The 26,912-nt window shown below is 48.1% G+C and overlaps 1 protein-coding gene across 3 annotated transcripts in view; it reads right to left on the minus strand.

Moving 5' to 3' along the window:
- Positions 1 to 222: 222 nt before the first annotated feature.
- NCKIPSD (NCK interacting protein with SH3 domain) overlaps positions 223 to 26,912 on the minus strand; it is a 47,593-nt gene continuing 20,903 nt past the window's right edge. Inside the window, exons 4-13 of one of the 3 annotated variants that reach the window (XM_069866213.1) lie at positions 22,562 to 22,649; positions 20,251 to 20,879; positions 12,659 to 12,829; positions 11,916 to 12,002; positions 11,199 to 11,337; positions 6,947 to 7,027; positions 5,659 to 5,787; positions 4,137 to 4,229; positions 2,464 to 2,636; positions 223 to 1,890 (exon numbers count right to left, since the gene is read on the minus strand). In XM_069866213.1, the coding sequence (XP_069722314.1) occupies positions 1,687 to 1,890; positions 2,464 to 2,636; positions 4,137 to 4,229; positions 5,659 to 5,787; positions 6,947 to 7,027; positions 11,199 to 11,337; positions 11,916 to 12,002; positions 12,659 to 12,829; positions 20,251 to 20,879; positions 22,562 to 22,649 (1,794 nt within the window). In that variant the 3' untranslated portion in view covers positions 223 to 1,686. The other 2 variants (XM_069866214.1, XM_069866215.1) reach the window with 2 other exon arrangements.

The raw sequence follows: 26,912 nt of genomic DNA on the forward strand, positions 1-26,912 counted from the left end.
GGAGGCTGGCCATGTCCCTGGAGTGGGTGGCTGTGCCACCAGCAAGGGCTGCTGCCTTCTATCACTCCTCATGCCAGCAATAGAGTAGGAAAACACAACGCAAGAAGCTGAAAACTACTGCATTGCTCCATTTTGAAGATCAGCACCCACCGCTTTGCCTTCACGGGCAGCAGGCACCCAAGGCACTCCCATCGCTTCAGATCCCCCAGGACAGGACAGAGCAGGCAGGGCTACGTTCATACTAGTTCAGTTTAAGACATTTTTATTTTCCTGCTTGTTACACTTAGTGTTTAAGAAAATACAGGATCCCTTTTGACATTCATACATTTTTACAGGGGAAAAATAGGTTTCTCTACGGGGATGATTATTAAGCTTGGGCATTCCCAGGCTGACTCCAGGAGGTCTTCGTCCCCCTTGGCTACTAGGCCAACCCCCTCCATTCCCAAGCATCTCTGCTCCAGTGCCCAGAGTCCAGGCCTGCAGAGCAGAGCTTGTGTCATCGCCTCAAGCTAGAAAAAAAACACAGCGCCCAGTGTTTCCAGTTCTGATTTCCCATAGCTCCTACACTGGATACTGCAAAGGAAGAGCTGGGGACAGGGAGTGACCAGACTGCGCACAGGAATATCTAAGAGACCCACGTTAGTGTGTGTGACTATCTGTAGCAGGGAAAGAGGTTAATCCCATTTGCTAGAAACCTAGAGGAAATATAAATAAGGGTTCCCCACACTCGTGCATAGTCACAAACAGCTACTGGACACCAGACTCGCGCTGCCACATGGAGAGGGAGGGCAGCGAGGCAGAGCTACTATGAAGCTCAAGGCAAGAAATCCACACGCTTCACGAACAGAGTGCGCCTGCCCACACGCAGCCCCGGACAACGCTGTGAGAGAGGTGGCAAGCAGCAGCTTTCACCTGGTAGGACACGTCTACGCACTGTGTCCAGGCCAAAAGCTTTCTAAGGGCGTCACCCACGTGGTTGCTGCTTCTAGGCTGCCACGGTGTGCAAGAAATTCAGATTTAAACGTCACTATAGAAAGCAGATTGAAAAAAGCAGCTGCTGGAGTTAAGACCTCTATGACCCTAAGCGGGCTGCTACCCAGAGGCAAAGCTGAGAGCCAGGAGGGAGTGAAAGGCTCACTAGACGAGGCGTTAGACAGCGAGCGAGCTACCTCCCCATGGCAGGGCTGCAGCACATTGGCACTAGCAGCAGGAAACAAAACAGATGTTACGAAAGCTTCTTCCAAGCACCAGCGGACTCCACTTGGCCACAGCAGGGAGAGAGAGATGCACATGGAAAAGAAGTGATACTCTAAGGCAAAGGCCTTTCTCTTCTGGACCTTGGGACACCGACGCAGCTAAACACCACCCCCACCCCGGCTGCTAACTCCCTCACAAGCTCTCTGCCCTTCCCGCTAACACCAGCTGCCTAAATACCTCCAGCTTGAGTCTTGCAGGCAAACCACGCGCCAGCGCCCACCTCGCTCTGGCTTCCCCCGAGCACCAGGGGCACCCTCTGCCCTTTCTGCCACTGGCGTCTCGAAAGGGCCGGTGAACACTGTCCCAACCTTAGGCCTCGCACAGAGGGATATAAGGTATGAGCTGTACTGGAAAGGAATGGGGAGAAAGTGTCAACGAGAGACATTGTCGATCCAAGTGGTTCAAACTCCAGTTCAAGCCAAGGGGTGGTTAGCTGGTACCAGGAGAGATTTCTGGGAACTCCTTATAAATCTCCAAGATGATCAGTTTGTCCATCTGGCACTGCTGGTCCTCTTCCTCCTCCCCCAGGATGCGCTGCAAGATGCCCTGCAGGTCAGAGAGGCGGTGCTGGTGCTGCAGATAGGGCGTGGAGCGGATGATGGCGTGCATCAGAGACAGATACTCCATCCTTAGCTGCCAAGTGGGAGGGGAGACAAAACACAGAGCACAATGAAAGATTTAAAGTGAGATAAACAAGCATGCCAGCCTCCATTACAGCATGAGCACAGCAACAGCTGCTGCTGAGCTACCAGCCAGAGAGCAACTCTAGAGGGACCTGCTTTTCCTTAAGGCTCATTAGTAGCTATGGAAAACTCTGCTTATCCCACAGCAACCCAGTGCTGCTCCTCACCCACTCTCAAATATGCACACATCCCCTGCCTCTTTCATGACCAAAACAGAGATCCCTCCTGCTTCTACTACTCACAGATGGTCCCCGTTCTCTGAGGTCCCTGGACAGAATGCTGCAGACCACCAGAAGCCTGGCAGATCTTTCTTCAAACATGCCTTTCTACTGCTGCGTGCCAGACAGGATAAATTCTCCCTTCCTCCTCAGCCCCAAAGGTTGATTTAAGCACTCATAATTGTCGTGCCAATCCCAAGACTCCACTCTTGCCTGCATCAGCAGGCCCCACAGAGGGCCAGGAGAAACACCATTGCTCTGGGACTGCACAACATTCCCCAGTGCTTCCCCAGTCCTGTGAGCACCTTATCTCCTGGGGAGAGATCAGCAATCTGCCGCACCAGGATGTCTATCAGGACCATCATGTCCGTGTGGTAGAAGATGCTGGCTGTATCCTTGCTGGCAAAGATATCCTGCAGAAACTTCAGCACTGAGTGTGGCGGCTGAGGCTGATGCTTGAAGATACAAACTGGATCATCTGGGGGAGGCAAAGAGACTGTGCTGAGCCACACACACCCTGTTGCCCAGCTCCTCCATCTTCAGTGCACATCCCTGCGTTAGACCTTAAAGGCTTTGGAGAGGTGCTGCCCCTGGCCTCAGTCAGCTTTTGTGCTGGCAGAGCTTAGTGCCTTGCACAAAGCTGCGTAACCACGATGGCAGCTTTGCAGGGTACCAAGCAGAGACCAAACTCATTAGCATTAATTATTGTTTATGTTTCACCTACCATCCCAGGTGAAAGTTTATTAGCACATCCAGTGCTTTCTCTTTTTGCTCAATGAGCTACCACTCATTTTCTCCCTGGTTTATTAAGTTTGGTTCAATGACCCCTGTAAAAAGGCCACCAGAACCTGTACCAGAAATGAACTTTCACCACATAGGCCAAGCTAGTACCATCCTGAAGCAGGAAAAGAAAGACCTCCCAGTTTAAATGATCCTGTTCTCTTCCACCATCCATCCCTGCAGACCCCAAGAGGGTATCTGGGATGCTGCAGCCTCCTGGCACCCAGCAGTTGTCAGGAAGGCGGGCACATGCATCTTTATTAGGTTGTAGCCCCCCTCTTTCTTCTCACAACCCTCTCAGTAAGGTGATCCCTGCAGGGGATCTGGCAGGGAAAGGGCTTAACAAAGGCTTTGGGAGGAGGCCAGAAAGAAGAGCACTGAGAAGCTGGCTGCCCTCAAGCTGATATAGTGTGGAGACAATGATTTGCAATCCCAAAGAGAACCAAAACCAGAGTAAGATGAGCTGCAAGCATCACAGGATGAGTTATTTACCAGCAAATCAACAAAATGAATCTCAGGCAAAGCCCCTGTGCTCCAGAAGGCATTAGAAAGCACAATAGTGGCATGCAGCGCAGGCAGAAATACCTGGCACCACTCTTCCTGTGGAGATCTCCAGCTTTCTAGCAATCTGCTTTGCAAAAGCTCTACACGTACAGTGGATTTTACTCCATGCCTGGAGCAGACACAGAGCTAACCCTGTGCCAGTGATTCTGAAATGGGAAGTTCCCCTCTAAGCAGCATTTCAGAAGGCAAGATCTCCCTCTGTATCTGTCCCCCAGGGCTGATGACTGCTAGCACGGGCTGAGGCTTGTGTGTCAGCGCTGACGGAGCCCTGTTTGTCCAAGGACAGAAGTGACCCAGAGACAGCTTTTCTTCCAGGCAAGAGCTTGCTTACATTGCAGCTGATCTGACCCAGAGGGATGAGGGGACCAGTCTGAAATGGCAATGCCAGCCCAGAGGCCTCTACTCTCTCCCCAGATGCCACCAGCACCGCTTCATTCTTTGTGCAGCTCCATCCTCAGCAATGCAGCCCCCCACCCTCAGAAACTCCGCAGGAAGCAGCATGTCCTGCTTGAGCCAACAGCTCCTCAGCTACCTGCATCTCTGATACATCCCACATCCCACCCCTTAGTGAGCACCGGGCTCGTGTCCCTTAGGCACCTCTTGCCAGGCATGAAATAGTGCCGCAAACACTCACCTCCCCTGTTCAGCAGCAGCAGCAGCTTTTCTGTGAAAGTCTTGACATTCGAGTGCTTGCTTATTGTAGTCATGATCACACTGTGTTCTGGAACTAAGGAAGAAAGTTGTTCAGCACATCCCTTTGTTTCCTGAAGACCGCAGTAATAAAAAAATATAGTGGATATATTTTGCATCAGTGCTCTGGGTGAGCCACGTTCTATCAGAGCTCTGAAAAGTTTCAGCCCCACAGAGTAGGTGGGGCAGGGAGAGGGAAGGTGAAAGAAATCTGGAAACAGTGCAGGAAACACTTCGGACTTTGTGCATTCTGATTCACATGTGAACTTCAATCCACCCAGCCAAGTACTGGGAAATACCTTCCAAAGGAGAGTTTTTGAACTAACGCTGCACCATTAAGCTCTACAATAGATGAGTCTTATAGACAGAGGAAGAAAAATTCAATCCACTAATAAGCAACCTGTACATCATTTAACGTGTTTTTAGCATCAGAGAACACATCTCTGCTCTCGGCTACACCCCAAGTGGGCAACACCCCTCTAGAAACCCACTGCTCGTCATGCATTATTGACTAATTACTGCAGCCAGGAAGTATATGAGTAACTGTGAGAAGGGGTAATGAATGAAAGCAGCAGAGACCATACTTAATCAGTCTCTGTGCAATCAACTTTCACATGAAATTAGAAACTTTCACATAAATTTTAATGAAGTGCAACTCAAAATAAAAGGTAAATTATTGGACACGTCCTTGCCGCTTTATCCTCCCCTCACTCCACAAAGCCAAGGATAAAGCCAAGAAGCAGAACAAGAGAAACTAATTCACTAAAGACAATGGGAGCAACAGGAGATTTGGGGTTGAGGAGCGGCCTCTCTTAGCAGGACCTGGAACTACTCTCCACCTTCCAAAAACAGGCTTCAAAACTCGCAGTCAGTGAGCGGGCAAATCCCTTTTCTCTAGGGACTAGATGTGTTGTCTGCTCTCATGGAGCTGAGCAGGGGAGGGAGGACAGAGAACGAGGGCGCTCAGGAGAAAGCACAGCTCAGGCCAACATTGAATGGCTCCACCACACAGACACTGAATGAGCTTCAAGCAGCTAGGGAACCAGGAGGTTCGTCAGGACCTACAGAAAGCAGAGGACTTTTTCTGAACTGGTTCCAAGAAATGCTCACTGAAGCATCTTTCTCTCCCAAATCAGCTGTGCCTATGAGTTAACTCTACTCATGTTCTGCAAGAGCAGCTCAGCAACTGCTTTGATCCAGACAGTGTGGAAGTCGAGAGAGAAATCCGCTGGGCTTCACAGAGCCACTGTGCCTCAGAGGGGTGGTTGAAGATGGGCTCTGAGATAATTTTTTCCCTCTAGGGTTTTGCACAACATTTAAACACATTGTATTGCCAGAGGCTAGTGGAGCTGGAGAGGTTATCACAGCACCATGAAGACCCGGTGAGATCCTCCGTCACCATTTTTCATGTCTTCAATGCTCCAGATCACTGAAATCCTGCCAAGGCAGAGCAGCATCAAACCAACCTGGAATGTGGAGATTGAAGGCCAGAAGGACATTGACAAATAAGTCAGGCAGCTGGTCAGTGGTGTCCGAGGGCAGCCCGTCCTCAATCACATCCAGCAGGAACTGCACAAACTGAGAGTTGAGATGTTCTGCGCAAGGAGAAAGAGGGGCATTTACAGCAGAGTGAAAACAAGCCAAGCAACAAGGGACCGTGCAAACCATTTATCCATGCTTTTATGCTTCAAAGACACCAGTGGAGTGCCAGCATCAGCCTCCAGGGAATCAGCAGCCCTGCAAGTGGACTACACAGACCACTGAAGTATCTTTGTCAGAGAGACAAGCAACTCAGAGAACTATTCACAGTGCAGGGGAATGCTGGAAGTTGGTCCCCCACGGGCACTTTCTTGGAGTAAATAAAACACTAAATCCTGCTCTAGCTGTTGTTCCAGCACCACTGCTGCCAATGAAGCCATCAGCTAGAAAGAGATTTGTATTCTTGACCACTGGTTTAATCCATCTATTTAAAAAAAAAGTAATCATCCAGATCATTAGTAACAACCCATTTTTCAATTTAGCGATTAAGAAAGCTCAAGAGCTCATGCAAATAAGTCCACCTGCAGGAAATAATTGCCACAGTTATACAAGAAGAGAAAAGCAGGAGGTGTGGAAGCTCATTCCACAGTCTCTACTGCACCGGCTTAATTCGTGTATGTGTTTACCAAGGTGTTAAGGTGAAGCTGCTGAGGAGATGCTTATAACAATCGCTACTGCATTTCCAGGAAAACTGAGCCCAGAGTCTCCCAAAGAGAGGGAATACAACACGGCCAGGGGAAGAAGCAGGCAGTGCTTTCTGGTTGGACTGAAAGGACAAAAAGAGGCCACATTACGCAGCTGACAGCTTCAGTGGGCTTGGGCTTCCACGGAGTCATCTGGGCTCTCAGCCTCATCAGCAGACAGAACGTCTCCAGGGCAAGTAAGAGGTGCATGCTTTCATGAAGGGCAGAGGCAAAACAAAATGCAGCTTAGTCACAATGAAGGGCAAATCCACGTCTTCTGCAGCACGGCATTAATCCTCCACTGCTCCAACCCAGACCTGTGATGCTCTCTCCCGAAATCTGGCATCTTAGCCCAGTGTTTAAGCAGCCAGGCTCCACTGATAAAGAACAGACCCTACTCTTGCCCTGCTCGTGCTGGGCTTTCCCCTAGCTGCCCCCAGCTTGGCCACCAGGATAAGTCCCCTCCCTGTGCCATGATGGTCCATTTTCATATCTGCTGTCCTATCAAGCCGTAAGCACAAGCAGCTCTTACCATAGTGATGATATGGCAGGGGCTCCCCCATGGAGAACATCATTGCCAGCACCAGTGCAGAGTAGCACATCTTTTGATGATCTGCAAGATAAAGGTCCTGCCATTATGTCTTCTGAGGATGTGAAACATTTCCCCAACTGCAGCTGGGAAGTCATGCATTAAAACACAGATATTTTACACCAATAAGACTGTTCCTTGTTCCTGTATCGACTGAGCTATAAGGGTGTTTTTCCCCGTTTAAGCACACCACACGCCTCTGTGCCATGCGTTTCCAAAGCAATTTAAAAATAATCACAACCAGAATTCTCAATTTTTTCCCCCTCCACTTAAAAGGATCTGGGCAAACATGATCTGAATAATTAAAAGCCTCCCCTGCACAGTCCCAGGACACATCCCATAGTTATATAATTACTGAACCCAGAAAAAGCATCCATCTGGCCACCTTGAAATACTGCCTGTTCCAACCAACACCACCCCCGGACAGCGATGCTTCTTGTTACCATCGCTGCACTGCTCTACTTTCGCTACCTCAGCTCTGCCTGGAGGTATAAAAGGTCTCTGGGGAGACCAGATCACTGCTCATGACTCGGGCTGTGCATCTGCCCACCTTCCAGGCCACACGTGTCTCCAGCATTAATCCGTCCCAAAGCCTGCTAGTCCAACACAATTTTTGCTGGCAACAGCTCTACGTGAATACTCCACAGAACCATAGCCAGTGCCTTTCCTGAATTTTAATTAATGGATAACCACAGTGAATATTTGCAGATGGAAAAGAAATAAAAAAGTCATGCAATAGGATCTATGTCATAATAAAATGTAGCCTGCGTCCAGTTCATCGAGTCTGAAGATGACAGGAAAAGGAATATTATTTTTATAAATAGCCTGAGGGCATTTGTGGTAAGAAAACTGAGGGTCTACTTATAAAAAAATGACCCAAACTACTTTTCATTAGAGGAGGAAGCCCCTCAATGAACAATGCTTCTCCCAACAGCACTGCTTCCCTGGACAATATGCACTGCATCCAGTTCTCCCTCCAACCCCTTAAGATACCTCACTTCACTATGCACAAATCAATCCACCTCTAACCATGCACACCCCGCAGTTTGGTTTTACTGCACAAGCTGATGCCTTCATTGTCATCAGATACTCCTGGACTTGGCCAAAGGACTTGAAACATTCGGTAGCTCTTGGATTTACTCTTAGCATGGGGGGAAAGTGCTGGAGAATCACTCCAGCCTTGCGCTCCTGGGAAGTCAGTTCTAAGAGCAAAGCCTCTGTAAACAAAGAGCGTGCAGACTTGGTCAGAACTCCACAAGATGCCTGAGTTTTCAAACAGAAAATACTTTGAGTAAAAATAGATCATTGGGGGCTTAACCAGAGATACTACAGCATTAACAAGATTAAGAATTTGTAGGAGAGCACTCTAGGCCATGTGGCAGCAAAGGAAAGCTGGAAGCTGGTGTTTACTCGCGGTAAATGAAGAGTGAGGATATTCAATGACTTAAATTTAATTCATACTTATATTAGAAGCTCTCAGCTATAAGGCGTCAGTGATGCTAAAGCTCACTGCAACAGAAAAAGAATCTGACAAACTGTTCTCCACATGATTTTTACATTCTTTCCTCCACAGCTTCAGAAGTTGGGTATCAGAGGCAGGATCCTGCTGCAGGCAGACACAGGGACCTGCTGCTCCCATGTTTCTAGTTCAGGCTTTCAGGAACAAAATATTTTCTCTCATCACATCAGGAGCAATGAAATAATAGCCTGAGAATCAGAACCCAGTGAGAAACACGTGGTTTCAGAAAATATGGAGAAAAAGATTAATTGGGGGAGGGGGGGAGGGTAGTTTTACACATCCTTGGCTCACGTGCCATGAACTGATGTCCATTCATCTCAGCTGACAGCAGACTCCACTGATAGGTGGCAAATCTTGTCGGATTTGCCTAAGGTTGCTGTATTAAAGGATGCTGAAACCAGTCAGAAAGCTGAGCTCGGTGAAAATCCAGATTAACCCAGTGCACTTGCTCAGCACAAACTCTACAAGTTTTTGGAGTGTCCCAGTTTGCAGCCAGATTTACCCAAGACTCACCAGGCCAGTCAAAGCACAGCTGGTTTTTTCCCTTCCAGAGCAGCACCAGTGATCACAAGAAAGTAAATAGCATTAATACAACCCTCCTGAAGCAGAGGGACTCTGCTGACGACGGATAAGCGTCACTTAAGTGGCCGTGAAGGGCAGGAAAGATGCGACTGCTCACCAGCCTGCATTTCTGAAGCTTGCTGAGGTACTGGTGAGAAAGCTGCTGTTATGTATGAAAGATAATTCTCAGAGGCCTTCAAAGACCTTGCTTCCAGCCTTTAAACACAGCAATGCAAAACCCGGGCAGTGGGAACAGACAGAATTGTCTGTAACTCAAGTAAAAAAGAGCCCAGCAGCTGATTTGCACGTACACTGAGCTGCAACAGAGAAGAAAGTCACGATTACAAACTGGATTATCCCTGTCTGTTTTCTTTGGAATTGTTCTGGCTAATTCTGCCTTGCTGTGGCTTATTATAAGCTCTTCTAACACTGGAAGATGTGCAGGCCAGCCGCAGCAGAGGGAAGTGGCTGTCCAGAAGCAGTAAGACCCAGGCATCTGGCAGAAGAACTGGCCAGCAGCCAACACGCCTGCATCAGCCCCAGGGTAAAGTGCCTTCTCATCAAAGGCACCCAGCATGCCCCTATAAAGCTTCTGCCTCGGCTGCTCTTCAGTAACAAGCCAGGAGGGATCCCACAGAGCTGCTGCAGCCAGCTCAACGCTCCCCAGTTGCTTAATGCTGGCACCGATTGCTCTGGCCCCTGCCATCCGCAGAAAGGATTAGCTATTCCACGGTATGTCACAGATACGCTATTCCCCAGATTTTAGTATCAAAATAAGCTCAAGTCATTCTAGGATTCAAGGTCGTGTTTTCACACAAGGTACTGCTTGCCATTTGCTGGCAGGACATGGAGCAGCGAGGACCAGAACAGCAGGAGGGAACTACTAATGCCCTAAAACACCTGTGAAGGACAGACACGTTTGGGTCAAGGATGGTTACTTCCCTGCAGCCCTGCTGTGAAGGCCAAGAGGACTAGATGCTGCAGAGATGACATTTGCACAAGTGCCAGCCATTGGCTTAGCACAAGGGAGGCAGCTCAGGATCAGGACACCGATTTGGGAGGCTCCTGTAACCAACAGTGGAAAAAGCCTCTCACCTTGAGATGGAGATAAGGAAAGAAGAGATGCTGCAGAGCTGCAGATCAGCAATTTGGAGGACACAGCAGAGCTGCTTTTCACCCACTTCCACCGCAATGCTTTTCAGGTGCCCAAAGCAGAGTTAGCACTCCCTGGGAGACAGGCCTGCCTCAACCAGAAGTGCTGCGCGGTGATCAGCAAAAGTGTGCAGAAGTCACCTAGTCAGAGCTCCATGGTCCATCATATCAAGATGCTGAGGTAGCTGTGCTATCTGCGATGACACAGCCCCTGGCGAAACAGCAAGACTGCAACCAGGCAAGGAATAAGAAGGACGACCAGCCTGCCCTGCCTGCAACTCAGGGAACAGAGCAGGAGACTAAGGCCTGTTTGGACACAGTGCAGAAGATGCTCACCTGGAGACAATCATTATGAATTAGTGATGGATGCACAACAAAGTTTATTTTTGGCAGCACAAAATCAGGAGTAATGTTGCCATAGAAGCAGAGTCATAGTCTCATAACCAAGCATTATTTGCTTCTTGGGCAGTAAAACCTCTGCCTAGAGAAGAAGCTTCTCATGCATAACTAGATAAGACACCAACAGCGTGATAAGTTCACTGTGTAGAATTGATAAGCAGCGGCAGCACAAAGAGAAAGTGTAGCTAACACAGGCTAATAATGATCTCAGTTTCTCTCCACACCACCAGTGCTTTGCCCTGCCCTGAGCTGAAACACTGTTTTTCAGGCACTCCACACCCTTTGAAATGCCCACACTCCAAAGTGCCTAAGCAAAGTGATGTAGGTCATTAAGGGCACACTCAAGAGCTAGAGGGCCTCACACCACTGGACTGAAACATCCCCTCCCAAGCATTCTCCTCTTACAGCTGTAATAACCTGAATAACTTTAAAAAGAGACTCCATTCTCCCCAGAGCATTGGGCATGTAGAGCACTCGGGCACTTGGGGGGCCACCAGTGCCGCTGTAAATCATCTAATGCAAAGACACACTCCTGGGGAGCTGGGTACAGCAGCTCCGGCTCACCCTGTGTGTGAGTCTGCATGTCCCGCGCCAGCTCCATCGGCAGCACAGAGTTTACAAGTGTTGAGATGACTGCAGCATCCAAGTTGCACATGGCTCCAAAGCACTTCAACAGCAGCAGCCGTAACGGCACCCTGTGTTCCTGTAAAAACAATTTATTAGATGAAACGATGTCCCAGATTTGGGCTCACCCTAAGGTAGAGACATAACTGGGTACAAGTTCCTACTGCTGGGAAGCACAGGGATTAAAGGCAAAACTTCCGTTTCTTCCTCTGAATACTCATTTCCTTCCTCGCTCCCAAGGCTTCTGTTCACAACCTACTTTCCTAAGCAAAGCTATTTCCTAATGCACAAGAGAGCATCAATTAAAGAGGAGCCATCACAGCCTGTCAGCTTTCCCAAGGCATCCTCAGAAATCCTTCTTCTAGGTATTAGTGATGCCAATTCTGTCCCCCAACAGAGTTAATAAAAACAGCAAGCTTTACCCTTCACAGTGTCAGCTACCGCTTCGAAGGCTACAGCATCCTCCGCTCTTCCATACAACTTGTGTGCATAGCATTGATGTTAGCCTGCAGAAGGGGCGTGCTGGAATTCCTTCTAGTTCACAGAACTGTCCTATCCAGGAGGAACATCTTGCCTATATTCCTCATAGCAACCCTGCTCTTTTGCATCTTCAGGAAAACCTCAAAAAAAGGAATTTGATGCATTCTACCGCCTTACCATTTGATAATAGGCGACAAGGGACAGGACAGATTCAAACTCATTCTTCTTGCACATTTTCTTGCAGACTTCTGGGTCTGCATCTGTCTGGAAGGAAGAATGAACACGTCAGCCCAGAAGCACATCAAAACAGCAAAGTACCTGCTGCAGGGACCCGGAGGGAGGCCAGCTGCTTTCAGATCTCAGTAGCCCCAGTCCAACCATCTCAATGACACTGAAGGCAGAGCACAAAGACAGCTTGAGAACTGCCACCCTGCAGATTCTGCATCGAAGTGAATTCTTAAGAAACGCCTCTGCCATACAGCATGTCTTGGGCTGAAAATATCTAAAAAAACCATGATCCAAGCAGCACCTTGATGCAGTTACACAGAGTGTCTCTAGCACCACTTCTATCATGAGAAGCATTGTACATCTACCACCACCCCAAAAATAGAAGGAAATGGTTGCACATTTGGAGGCGAGGATTTATATTCTCCTTTGATAGTCAAATACTACAGTTACCATGAAGAACGGCTCAGTACCTCTATTCAGAACAGCTCTGTAAAGTGGAGTGGAAAGCAGCTTAAGAGCGCTGCAGATCCCACACAGGACAGCAAGGCTTCACATCCACAGTAAAGGATGCACAAGAAACCTGTGCCCTCTGAACGAACAGGTCCGATGGCAACACAGAGGCAAAGAAGGTCAGAAAAAAGGAACTTTACCAGCACTGTCTGCTCTGCCTGTAAAGAGAGAAATTTACTCGCCAGGATACGAAGCAGCTCCTCCAAGTAGCAGCAGATGACATTCTCATCCTCATAGAGCGCCCAGCTGCGCTGCTGAGCGTCATCCTTGTGTCTGGCCAGATCCGCGAAGATCACCTCCAGCCGCTGCTCATCGTGGCAGATCTGTCCCGAGGGCAGCCCAGCACTCAAATTCTGCACGATAGCAAACCCACTGGTTAGTGGGGTCCTGACAGCTAGCTGTTGTTTGGGTGCCTGTTTCCTCTAATCTTTGTCTCGGGACTGGCAGTTGACCTCATTCAGTCAAGAACTGGCAGCAAAAAACCAGCAAGTTTAATCCACAGACATTAACTTCAGCTCTCAGACTTCTGGGACCTCTACCTGCCTCCTCTCCTTGCACAGTTAATGCAGTGAATGAACTAAAATAGGTGCCAGGACTGGTGCACGGTGAGAAACTCTTCAAATCCAAGCTGCCACCAACCTGCTGGACCATTAGCTGTCTTCCAAGGGTGTTAAAGAGCCCAGAAAACCTCACTCAAACAAAGCCATACCTCTTTTTTTCCTCATTGCATTTAATAACCTAAGGCTGATACAGGCAAGTCAACATTCCCAAAGCCATAGGAATTTGTATCTGAGTCCTTCCTAAATCACATAATTGTAACCTCTTAGCATACAGGCACATCACAAACTTTCCTACTTTTCTTCACAGCAAACCAGAGGGCGTTTGCAGATCACCGCTGGCTGCCCCTGTGTCCCAGGGAAGGTGAACGCTGCAGTGAGGGGAATGTTCACTTCCTATAAGAGAGGAACTTAAGGCAAGAAGCCAACCCAGATGATCACAGCCCTCTCCACATTTTGAAATGCTTCAAGGAAAACCCCAATTGCTTGGACAGAGTACTACACTCGGTGCCTTCCTAGAGCGCAGCCAACTACACCACATCTTTCACAAAAGCAGCTCAATGCGCCAAGACCATGGGGCCACCCAACCTCAGTGAACCCAGAGGTACTCTACTACATCCCCGCAAAACAAGTAAAACATGTTTTTTTTCCTAGGTGTGGGCATCCAGCAGGTGTTCAGAAGCCCTTCAGAGGACACATTGCAGTCTGTGAAAATCATCATGAGAATGATGAAAGCCAAGAGCGCTGCCAGGCAGCAGCTGAGCTCAGCTCCAGGATCACCCTTGGTAACATAGATGTGTCCTGGGACACAAAACCACCAACCTGCACAACTGCCTTCAGGAAGGAGAAGTTCCCTTCACTGCCCCTTCCCTCCGGCCTGAAAGGGACAGACTTTTAATCCTTGACTTGGGAGCAAACACTTGCATGGTACTCTACATGCCAACTGCCATCTTCTGCAGCAGGGATGGGAACCAATTTATCTTGGGCTACGCTGGTTGTGCTTTCTTCCAAAAAGCAGAGCTCAACTGCTGTCCACAGGAGCTCTGCAGCTTGTAGGTACAATGCAGCTTAACTCAGCAAATCTTGCTGCACAAACTCCTTTCTGAAATTGCCATCACCTGCATCCCCACCACTTCCAGTTCATACACAACCCTTGCCATGAAGGTTCCATTGTTCAGCTGTCTTTCTTACACTTTCCTCTCCTTTGAGAAAGGGAACAGAGTACTCAGACAGCAGTTAACCTGCCCTAACAGCTGCAGTGGCCTGTGACGCAGGACAACCCTCTAAGACTTATGTATTTATCACGTGAACTATCTGGTTCTATGAAAGCAGGGCAAGAAGAGGGGACCAGCACGTGTAATTGGCTGATTACAGGTGATGAGCCCCAGCACCATTAAGAGAGGCAGAGACTAATTTGTAGAAGAACTCAAATTATATACACAAGGGTTTGGCAGCAGTGACAACAAGCAGCAGGTGATCAGCAAAGTGGAAGAGAACAGAGCTGAGAAGTTCAAACAGAAAACTCACTCACTGAGACTAAGCCCTTAACAACTTTTGGATGAAGCTGTTTTGCAGTGTGCAATAGAAAGTCACAATTGTTCAGTGTGAAAATATCTTTACTGTTACCAGCCAAGACACCCTGCTGCTGCAGTGTCTTCTCCTGGAAATCTGGAGAAGACTTAGTTCTACCTTGGTACAGCTCCTTCCAAGGGGCCAGCTATGTGGCCAGGCACAGCCAGCCTTTAAAGCAGATCGTCACACTAAAAGCAAAGCAGAACAACTTTGTACAAAACACAAGCCGACGTTTTGTGTCAGTGGCAATGCACACAGCATCACACACCCATGACACGAGCAGCTTGTGCCACGCGAGACTGGCAGTCGCAGAGGCGGCGCCCTTCCTGCACACCTTCAACCCTCCAGCCCTTTCTAGGAAAACCACTTCAGGTTTAACAGTGACGTCTCATCTGCTTTATTGGAGACAGAATTGTTAGTCATTTGCTTTGAGGTATTTGGGGTGTGAACAAATTAGAACTTCAATTCAGTATGTCAATTATATCATAAAAACGTATTATAGTTGTTCTGCCCATTACATAAATTTTGTCAGGTAATGCAGGAAGGAGCATGCTGGTTTAACACAAGCCTCTGCATGCTCTTAACATCTTGGGAAGCTGTGAATGACACGGCAGAAAACCAGGTAACCAGCTGTGACAGAGGACGGCAGTTTTCAGGAGCTAAGCACAAATGCACATCTCCCACTGAATGGTGATTTATCAGAAAAGCAAATACGTTAGTTAAGAGATTTGCTTACTCTTGCTATCTCCTTCTCTCTTTAGGTCCTGCAACACCGCAGTGTCAACTCCCTGTCCTCATGTGTCCCAGCTGCTTGGGAGAGGGCTCTCCGCGTCTGTACCTCAGTCACACCCTCCTTGCCAGAGCAGTGCAGGGCTGGTCCTTCCTCAGCCCGCTGCTGGGATGTCTTTTTGGACAAGCATTTTAATGATTACTCGATTTAATGATCACTCTATTCAGCCTCTTATCACTAATCTGCTTCCTCCAATCCTTCATCTGCAGCCCTCAGGACTCCACCGAGCATCAAGCTCCTAATGGACTTGGATGAGATCAATCCATTAACAAGCTCTTCAATCCTACTGTTGTAACGACACCAGGCATCGTCTCAATGCACACTCAGCACTCTTCTCAGCCCTCCCACCACCAGGTCAGGTCTCTGCTTATTAAACATCTTGGCAGCTACTTCACCCTGCAGCCTTGTCATATGGTCGTTTCCAGGAATCTGCTAGAGAGCCAATGAGGAGGAGGAGAAGGCTTCGGTATTTCTAACAATGTCACTTTGCATTATCTTGCTGTTTCAAACAGGTCCCTCCTCAGAGCCCAGCAGAAAAAAACGTCGATGGGATTTTGTTCCTGCTAAACAGCCAAAAAACAATTTGGGAACCCCATCGCACCCACAGTGCTTAGACGTGGTCATGTCTCCCACAAAAACCCAAATGCCATCCTCACAAGCTCTTCCTCCCATTTTTTCTTCACCCTCTCCCACGCCTCCCTCCCCACCATATCAACAAGTGTGGTGGATCGTCTCTGCTGTGGGTGCACGCACGGACCAGCCGCTTCCCCCCAGATGAGCTCAGATCTGCCTCAGGTAAACCATACAGCAGCTTTTTACACACATTTCAGGAGCACCACTCTGGGAATTACCCCTCCTCTGGGTGGCAAACCCTTCCCATAGAGCCCCAGCTACAAAAACCAAGTGGCTAACACTGCTCTTGACACACACAGACTGCCAGGCTCCTCGACAGCCGCTGGACCAGATGAAACATGGTGCAAGAGAAACACCCAACTTCGGCTGCACCAAGCTCTACAGGGCACACCTTTCATACACTATCTTGCAGCAGCAGCAGGCTGGGCACCCCATGGACACTAGCAATTACTGAGCAAAGGACTTGCCTAAGCATTAATGCATGCCTCCTACTATCCAGATTCACTTTTGTTACAGTATTTCACAAAGGAGGAGCCCTATGCAGGCACGCTAACAGCCCAGCCAAAGGAGATGGCCTTGAAAGCACTCATCTAGCCGACCTTCACATTGTCGCACGCACGCAGAGGGACAAAGCTCCTGCAGGGAAAAGCCAAGCCTCAGAGCAGCATTTGTGTCTTGTCAAAAGCAATTCTTCTTTAAGCAGGGCTGAATAAAGGAACAAACACGAACTGCACGTGAGAGGCAGCCCGTGTGGATTCAGGGAAAGCAAGAGGGAGCTTGGTCATGTTAGCCGTGAGGTTTGTCAGGGCTCACTGGGGACAACAGGCACCAGTGATGGGCAGCTGGGAGCAGGTCACAGCCCAGCACTAAAAGGGACATCCCCTCCAGAGATAAGTCACCTCTCACATCAACTTCCTAACTTGTTCTTCCATCTCCAACACATCCGAGAACCGTTCGACCCCACCCAGCAGCCTGGGCTGATCTACGAGTCTGAACTGAACACACCCTCGTCAGCAGTTTTCAAGCTTAAATTTAAGGCAATCAGAGATGGGTCTGAATAAGTGCAACACGGCAATGCTAATTTAATAAAAGGCAGATAAGTGATTTCTTATCAGAAAGATACCTAGCTTGAGTGTTAGGCAATTCTGCTTGCCTCACACTCGGTTTAATAAATCCTCAAATTGACCTCCCTAGATGAGACATCTACAGTGCCACCCCCTCCCTCCTCTCTGATGGGAGATAATTCAGCAGAGCTGAAGGAAATCACGTATCACCAATCCATACTAATCCAAGTGATTCTCTAAATGCCTGAAAACCAGGTACCATCTACATTATCTTTAGTTACGTTCAAATTTCAGAGAGGTTCTTGTGAAAACCAGCTCTGCTGCAGCAATTCTTTTAAAAAGGGGGTTCACTTCTTCTTGCACATCTTGCCTGACCACCGTAGCACCCATCAGGGACCAGCTCAAACACAAGAAAAAGGGCCATTTCCAAAGCCAGGTCAAATCCTGTCACAGGGAAGCCAGCCGAGCACGTTTGCTTCTGCAGATCAGGGTTCCCCAAGCAATACGGCACCTCTGAAGCAGGTTTCCTAAGGTGTGAGCACCTCAAAGGCCCCCTTGTCTTTGCTGTTCCCCTGTTACCGCTCTAAAAGCAGGGGCACGATGCTGTCCCCGCAGAAGAGTATTTTGTTCTCTTGCAAACACAAGCCTTTCCATCACAGAATCAGTCGCTGACATGACTCCACAGCTGGAGGAGCAGCAAGGTAAATAAGAGGAAAAGTGCCACCGCAATTCAACCTTCAGAAGGCACTGGGGATAGGAGCAAGGTAATGGATTCTGGAATTGATTTTGTAAATCGGTGATCTGACTTCAAATTAAGACTGGAATAAGAACAGAAAGGAGAGCACTAATTAAAGAACGCGATAAAAAAAGGTTGGAGCAGGTATACTAACAATGAGCAGAGCACAGCTTTAAATCAAAGCTGATCCCTCACTCTGTTTTAGGGTGTGGAAGTAAAAAAAACTTGAAAAATATGCAAAAGAAGGGCTGATGACATATTTGCATGGCTTGGGGTGTAGAGGGATCTCAGAAGTTACAAATTAAAGGGAAAAAAAAAAGCCTTTGACCTAGAACTGATGACTCAGCAACAATTCCACACAACCCCCCTGAGACTGTGGAACTATTTGGTATAATGAACAACACAAATTCAACGACAATAATTTGTACCGGTAACTATGCTAGCGAAGCTCTGGCAGTACAGCCACCCCACAGCAACACGTGGCTGCCCTTTTAACTGTCAGGCATGGTCTTCTGCACCAGGCGAGCCACCTCATCTGAGACCAGCACCTGCATATCAGCTCAGATACATGTTCTGCATGGGATATTCAGGAAAAACACACACTACAACCACAACATCTACAACCTGAGCACTAGGCAAGCCCACACAGGCTTTCCTTCTGAAAGCACTACTGCTGAAGATCGGTATGATGAGGTACTGCAAAAGGGGACAGGACCTTCTCCTGTTTCTCCCTACAGTACCAGGGATTTTTAAGTCCCTCAGATGTCCCAGATGACAGATATTGTATCAGTTTTGGGTAGATCCACGCAATGACCATGAAATTGAGCTTTCCAAATCCCTTCTGCATAAACTTGACGCTAAATGGCTTCTGTGGAATTAAGCTTATTGTATGCTGAGAACAGGTATTAAAAATAAAAATAATATTCAAATAACAGAAAACTGAATTTCCTACCGTGCAAGTCAGGGCCAGAAAATTTGCCTGAAACAGCTATATTTTTGCTGAATCTCGATCGCACGCTGACACGGTATTGTTATCGAAGCAGGAAGCAATTAACTGTTGGGTTACGGCCACAAACTGAGATTTGATGATTGCTTATAGGGCCTTCTATTCAGCGCAGACAGTTAAACAGATTACGATTTGATCTAAAATTTGAATGCCATTAGTTTTCCATATTCAAATGCCCCTGAACAGTTCATTATAATCTTGCCATTAGCAATGGAACTCCAATCTTAGATATTTATATGAAACGTACTCCTTGGGGCTGTATTCAGCAAGTGGGAGCTGAAAATTATTATCCCTGTAACTAAAGTGGAGGGCTGTCCAGGTACACGTCACCATTTTAATGACTGCTGCCAGAAGCATCTTTTTACTTACCCCCTTGGATATCTGTAGCAGAGGAAGGAGGCATTTTTGGGCATAAGGTTTATTTAGAACAAGCTCAAGATAAAGCTCTTCCTCCAGTGGCTGAAAAACTGCTCTTCTGTGGTTTCTCGAAAAAAGCAGGGCTGATGCATGTGTTAGGAATAACAGAGAGGTTTGCACCTACAGAAATCTAGTTTTCATTGCTCTGGTGAAAGACCAGGCCAGATATGTAGAAGTTTTGAGTGCTCCGTCGTTTAAAGAGACAAGAATGAGTACAGACATGTAGTACGCACAGGCATGCTGAATCTACACAGGGGCCATGCAGCACTGTAGAATGAAAGAAGTCTGTACAATGCATTATTTTATAAAAGGTTTCCATAAAGAAGCACTTATTCCAAAGGCTCCATTTTCCTCAGCTTTTATTTGTCACATTCATAATAGAAAATACCTCCTTAGTCACTACTCATTTATTTCTCTGATTATACACTGCCACAATGGTTCTCCATGAGCCTCCACAGTCAGCAGTCAACAACTCGTGTCAGAGCTTTCTCGGCATGCCTCAAGTCCCACTCCATCCATTCCTACATCACTTCATCACTAGTGCTGTTCCTGGGACCTGGAAGGTGACTGTCACCTCCCACCTGATGTGCTCACGTCGTTCAGTTCACTGTTGTTCACTGCATCCCCCCAGTCTCTCCCCAAACTGCAGTCTCATCTGAAACACTCACCCCTCCACCACCACCTGCTGCTGCTTCCCAGCACTGAGGGCCCCCTCAGCTGGTTTCACCTCTCACCTCCAGCTCCAAATTCAAGGTTACGCCGAACAGCTGCAGCTCACTTGGGAGGAAAAAAAAAATATCACCTGTTTTCCACTTCCCTGGTTTAAACTCCTGGTTCCCTTGCCTAGACACGTACCACCATCTAGCACCTTGCCTCTTTCCTTTGGGGTCTCGCTGCACTTCTCATCCCAAACGTTAGGAGAGCTCATGGAGCTCACAACATCATCTGCTTGATGCTAGAAAGCGGCTTGCAGCAGCCCCTCAGCCCCGCATACATTACCTTACTCTCCACCACGGAGATGAGAATCTGCTCCATGATGCTACTGGTTGCTGGAACGGAGGTCTGGATGTGGCCAATGACCACGCCAATGGCCACGCGGGACAGCTCGTAGCTGAGGTGGGTGTTCCTGCGCACCAGCTCAATCAGTTCGGCACCTATTGTCTTGGGCACAGATGCCACCAGACCGCTGGGTTCAGCTGGCACCGGCTCCACCACAGCTGCCTTCTTATCCTCCAGGCAGAGGGAGCTGAAGGCATCCAGGTTTGCGGGGGGGGCTGGAGCAGCTTTCTTCACCTGAGAAGTCTTCTCCCCGTCCACGGCGTGGGACCTCTGGGTGGCCCCTTCCGCCGGCGGCGCAGGGGCAGACCTCTTGCTCTGGGGAGATTTGCTGGCCCCATCCTTTGGGGAAGAGCCATAGCGGGAGTGGCCCACGGAGCCGGTGTCCAAATTACGTGTTATCGTGGTGTGGACACTCCGGCTCGGGACAGGGGGTGGGGTGTTGGCAGGACTGGAGGTGGCCGTCGGGAGAGCGGTCTCTGATACAGAAGAAGCTGTGTACAAGGTATCCAGGGATGTCGTGCTTATAGAGGAGGCGCTAGAAGCTGACCCAGGGATAATTTCAACAGCGCCTGAAAGGGAACAATTAAAAATGCCTTAGCAACAGCATCAAAGGAAAAGAAGAAAAGCACAAATTGCTACAGTGCAGTCCATTAAAAGGCTCATTGTGCATGCGACCAGGGCAGTTTAACTCCTCTTCCTGCCTCACTTATCTCAAAGCAAAATTGTACCAGTTCTCTCTGGAGCTTTCCTGCACAATCACCTCTTTAGAAAGGGGAGAACTACTCCATTGAGATGAATACCCTTTCAAAGGGCTTAGTGTTTTACACAGGGGAAGGGAAGGAGGGAGGGACAGGATTAAGGGACTGAGAAGTCGTTTCCCCCAGCTTAGCGAGGGCCTTTTTCTGCCTTCAGGATCCAAGCTCTCACTTTTGAACGATGGTGCCTGAGAACTGCAAGACACCAAAGGCTTCACACGCCAGCCCACGCCTCCGTTGTGCACGAACCTCACCAACTGCACGCACAGCATTGACAGTGAAGGACACATTTGGCTGACAACACCTCTAGTCTCTCCCTTTCAGCACTCTCCAACATCTGATCACGAGCCCTGAATCCCTGCTCGCTTACACTGCTTTCACAACGCTCCACGTTATCTGCTTTACTGTATTTTTCCCTCCTGCCTCCAGTTTTGACCAGCTCTTGCAGTGGTAAGAAAAGGAAAAAAATCCACTACAAGCAAAGAGATGTTAAGATTTTTCTCTCCTTTAACCCAGTCTAATATATATTTCTGGTAAACCTTATCCATTCATTTCTAGCGAGCAGAAATGTACCCAAGTCTTTCTCTGACTACAAAAACAGTTACTTGGGCTACCACTGGGCTACCTGCATTTAGAGCTTCGTGAGAGCAGCTGATGTTGGTGCTGAAGAAGGAGCACACTCCACAGGGAGGCCAGCGCTCAGGGAAGATGGTTTCCCCAACACCAAAGGAAGGACCAGACACACAAAATGCCTTTGCTGCACCTCCGGAGGCAACTCCAACCCTTCCTGCCCTGTTGGTCCTGGGAGCCCTCCACCACTCCATCCACCACTCCACTTCAAGGTAAGCACAAGGTAGGCAAAAACAGGGCCCTTCCCTCCCACAGGGTTCAGCATCCCTCTTTTTTCTTCCTCAGAGGAGCATTCACAAATGATAGCTCCTACCATGCTTCACTAAATCATGATAATGAGTTGAAGGAGAACAACCTTTCTGAATTCCTATGGTGCCTGTGGCAGTAAAGCACACACAAGGATCCTAAATCACCAAGGCTGTGTGCTGGCTTGATTAGCCAAGTGAACAGGCACAGAGTTTGCTCCTTGGAAAGCACCACGTTTCCCAGGGCCACTGGCACTGGAGGACCAGCAGGATGCTGTACCTGGCACCCATCCACATGTGCCAGGCTGCCCGGGCCCTCCCAAATCAGAGAGGGCATGAAGGAGCACTGGCCACCAGCTCATAATCGTTAGCATTAAAACCTATAGGAATTTAGGAGATATATATACCTATATATAAAAGCTATAGGAATTTAGAGGAGAGAGAGATATTTAATCTATAGGAATTTAGGAGATACATATATATATATAAAAAAAAAAAACTATAAGAATTTAGGATATGTATAAGGATGCCCTCCTAAGGACAAAGCATCCAGGCAACTTGATGGTTATATCGCCCAGTGTCTATTCTGTGCCCAAGATATGGAAAGCAGTTTCTCCTTACTTTTAAGAGAAGCAGAAATCTGTGTGTTCTTGCGTTTCTCTGGAGGTGGGGGGGTGATAGGAGCCGCACGCCGAGGTTGTGGTGGGATCTATAAGGAAAGATTTCAGAGCAATCAAAGGAGGTTGGCAATAAAGACATTCTCTGTTATGAAACCTTCTTTCTCATGCGCGTAGATTTGTCCTCACAGCTCTCTCATCATTTGGGGAAGTTTTCTCAGGAGGACAGATATTAATAGGCGGCTTCCTAGAAGAACAAAGCAGGACTCAAGCCTGCTTCATCCCCTCCCTGTGACAGGCAAAGCAGCCCTTGTTTAATTGCTGTGTTCAGCAGCACACAGCACACACATCATGTAGACCTGTCGAGCATTTACTCCTCCTTTATTCCAAATGCAATCCCACACACGCACCGTGACTCCACGTTACTCTCAATAGCTCCACGGTGGCTGCAAACAGAGCGCCTATTTAGACACTCTTCTGGAGAGATCCATTACATCAGCTACAGATACCCTTGCAGAAAGACAAAGCCAAGGACTGGAAACACATAAATTCCTTTTCCATGCTTTCCGAGCTACTTCTGCCCATGCAGTGAGAAAATAGGGCTAGACCTTCTGTGCAATTCTATGCTACCTAGTGCAAGACCCACTGTGAAAGGCTTTTACCACGGATTTGCATTAACTCTCCACATCTGGGGTTTCTCCTGGAAGTCTCCTCTACTATGAGCACCAAGACAGCAGCACACAAACCCCAGACCTAGATTCCTTTGCTCATCTTTTCCTCTTGGATCCAAACATCACGATCACAGACATCACTTTCACCAAGAATTACGCCAGTGAAGTGTAACCTCAGGCTTATCCTCTGATGCTGCTGAATGCAGCGACCAAGCTAGGCAGGAGCATATTCCATCAGCACTCTGATCCTCACATCCTGGTGGCTCAGGGTCAGAAGACTTGGTTTGGGGACTCTTAGGACTTCTGTGATTGACAGCCTACTGCCTGAAACCTGCCTCTGTTTTAATGGGATGTTGGAATTGCTTTCTGCAGCAAAATCACTGAGAGCAGCACGGAAAAGGGAAAGGAGGTGATGGCTTGAATGGCTCAGGTAGCCCAGTTTGAAGCCAGCTGGAATCTGCCTACCACAGTGATATCCAGATCACCACATGGTGACAATTTCCCAGGTTTCTTCAGCCCTGGAAGAGAAGTTTATCTGTAACCTGTCAGTGCTGAATAGCCCTACAACACCAGACAGGGTGCAGACGAAAAACCATGAGGGGCCTCTGGAAGGTCTCCATCTTAAACAGCTCAGAGCAAGGGGAATGCAAAATGTACTTTTTTTTGCTCTGGGTCCAGAAAAGGTAGAAACCTCCTCTTAAATGGGAGCAAAGATATTCCTGGAAAGAAGACAATTCAAGAGCCCCCTCAAACGTTCAAGACTTGACGCCCCAAGGTGACAATACGGTGCCTACAGCCCTTGTCTGGAGCCCACCAGACACGTGAAGACACGGCAATTGGCACATCTTACAGTGACTTTTAGAAAGGGATCTATTCCCCTTTTCCCCCCACCCAACATCCAATGCATCCAAACTTTTCTATGCCACAGAATGAGTTGCTTCTTTACAAGTGCCTTTAGCTGGTAGATTAATACAAGATACTTGTGCACACTCCCAGCCTGAGCTCTTCTGCTCTTGTCAATCCATCCCACATTGTTCTCTGGGCAAAACGCCATATGATACTTGCATACAGCTTAAAAAATGATCTGTGTCGGTCCCAAAAGAGACTGCATAGCCGAGAGGGGCCAAACGGATCAGGAGGGGTCTCTGCATCGCATGGCTGGAAGGCTGGTCCCAAATCTGGAAAGCTCAGCTGTGCTAAAAGCAGAACCCCCTCTGCAGAGCGGCACAGCTACTGGCACGAGTCGGGGCTGCTTGGCACGGCATGGCCATGATTCCTGGAGCAGTGGGATTTAGCAGACAAGGCAGGCTCACAGCTTAGAGCAGCAGCGTGACATTATTTGGAGACAGCGAGGGCTGGCTCATTGTGGAGCATTTCCACGGCTTCATTAGCCCTTCCAAATTTACAGTGCAAGTTTAAAACAGCTATTACAAACTAGTCCTTAAATTCATACTTAATGTCAGCTCAGAGCCGCGCCAGCCTCATTTAGATTTAAAACATCAGATGAATTTCCCCATGCTGGTGCCTGATCAAGCTTGGAGCTGCCACACAGTCAGGAGTTGTGACAGGTAACCAACCGATGGTCATCCCCTCCCTCCACATCCCAACTGCTGCATGGGGTCATCTGGAGGACATACAACATCAAAACCCCAAGGGAAGGGAAGAAGAGGAGTAAACATCCACTGTCCAGCTGCCATGGGGAAGATGACCACACAGTCCTTGCAGCTCAGATCTCTCCTGTCCAGATGGGAGAAGAGGAGGGACACTATCAAGGGTCCAGAGAGAAGCACCTACATGTATCGAAAGCCTCCCTCACTCCAGGCTTCTGAAAAAGGGCTGTGAACTTCCCCATATCCCCAATTTTAGTGCACTTCCATTTCCTTTCCACTTCCATTTCTCTCTGCTTGAGACAAGAGCTGACTGAATCGCAACACTCGCGTCCCCTTCCCAGCCCGTCAGGCAGAGACCACCACCACTCCTTCAACTCTAACTCCTGGAAATTATGCTAGTATAGTGGGCATTTTTACACAAATAAAAAACCAAACAAACCCCAGTAATCCACACCCACCACGTCCTCTAAGCAAACTCTGCCAACCCAGACACACTGGTTTACAGCAAAGGCTTCTGGAGATGAGCATCACAGACCCACTGAGCATTCCCAAATGCAGCACGCTGACTAAAATACTCTGAAAGCCCAAACTTCTCACTTGGCAGTGGGTCTATAGTAACTGTCCCAGCTCCCTACCTCATGCTAACTACAGAGGAGCTGAAGAGAGGCTCAGCATGGGTGTCATCACCAGCTCTGCCCTGGGAGCAAAGCCACGGACAGGAAATTTAGACTTCAAATTTTACTTAAGTTTTCAAATGCAAATATTGAAGACAGACGAAAATCCCAAGCAGTGAAAAGCACATCGCAAGACCTCTGCTTTTCCAGAGTTAGTGAGAAAATTCAGATTTCAGGAGGTCTCCTCTTTGGCAGCTGCATAACTAGTAGAAGAAAGCAACGCTGCTTCCCCCGTTTCACATTTTCAAAGCACACAGGAAATCCTTCAATTGAGCTGTTACAATCTCAAGGAGCTCTTTCAGCACAGGGCAAAGCTGGAAGCCCTTTGACTACATCCTCAGTGCCACCAAGACAGAAACTGTTCTTTGCAGCCAAAGAATCTGTCTCGCTCCTTCTTGGCAAGTGACCAAACCACAGACTAGATAAAGACAGGGAATTGACACAGAGAATGGGCTGTAAGGTGCTCCATTCTCTTACCTGCTTGAGAATCCACAGGCTTGGGAATGAAACTGATTTGCCTGCCCAGAAAAGAAAACGAATACCGAGGAGAAAAATGAGGATTGTAAGAATTACCATGTTCTGCACGAGCCAGAGCTACCTTTCATCTCTGCAGACTCGCAGTTCTTCAAGTGTAAAACAAGCCTCATCTGCTAGGAGTGACAGCATATTAGCACCTTATAAGCAACTGCCTCCAAACGCTCATCCCAGACAGATGAAGAAAAACTATAGTGCACGTGTTCATCTAGAGGAGAAAAAAAATTCCCCGTGCTCACCCTTGCTTGACGTCTTTAACCCTAACATCCAGCTTTACCTACACAGCGTAATCGGCCACATCACTCATCCCCAACCACCACTGCATCCATCCTGGGCTACTTCTTTGAAGCCTCGCTGGCGCCGTACAGTAACCTTGGAATTCTGTGCCGCCAAGATAAAAAAAGCCCTGCTCTAAATCACATTTCCTGCAATTCACCCTGAATTCATCATGACAAGCAACGTTCAGACAAAGCAGGATCTTTGGGTTTTTTATGTTTAGAGTAATAAAAATGGGCAGTATCAACAGATAAAATGCTTAAAGACCAAATACCTTGTATAAATTTAACAAGGAAAACAAAGCAGTGCTGAGCACTTGGAGGGGGTTCTGCTGCTCACGCCAAAACTGTTTTTTCAAAGCATACTCTGGGGAGCCTGCAACTCTCACAAAGTTGCTGAGAGACAGACACTCAATATAGAATGGATCTCGCACGTCACCATGAATCTTTAGGGATCCCAAAAAGCATCACAAGCATAAATGGCAGAGGGGCTGTTCCGGGCTTCTTAAGAGACAGCATCAATTTACACTGCAGCGACCCCAGGTACCCAGCACACTTGATTTGTGACTTCAGCTGCAAAAGCATTTTATT

This window comes from Phaenicophaeus curvirostris, chromosome 11 (genome assembly GCF_032191515.1).
Source record: "Phaenicophaeus curvirostris isolate KB17595 chromosome 11, BPBGC_Pcur_1.0, whole genome shotgun sequence".
Classification (NCBI taxonomy): domain Eukaryota; kingdom Metazoa; phylum Chordata; class Aves; order Cuculiformes; family Cuculidae; genus Phaenicophaeus; species Phaenicophaeus curvirostris.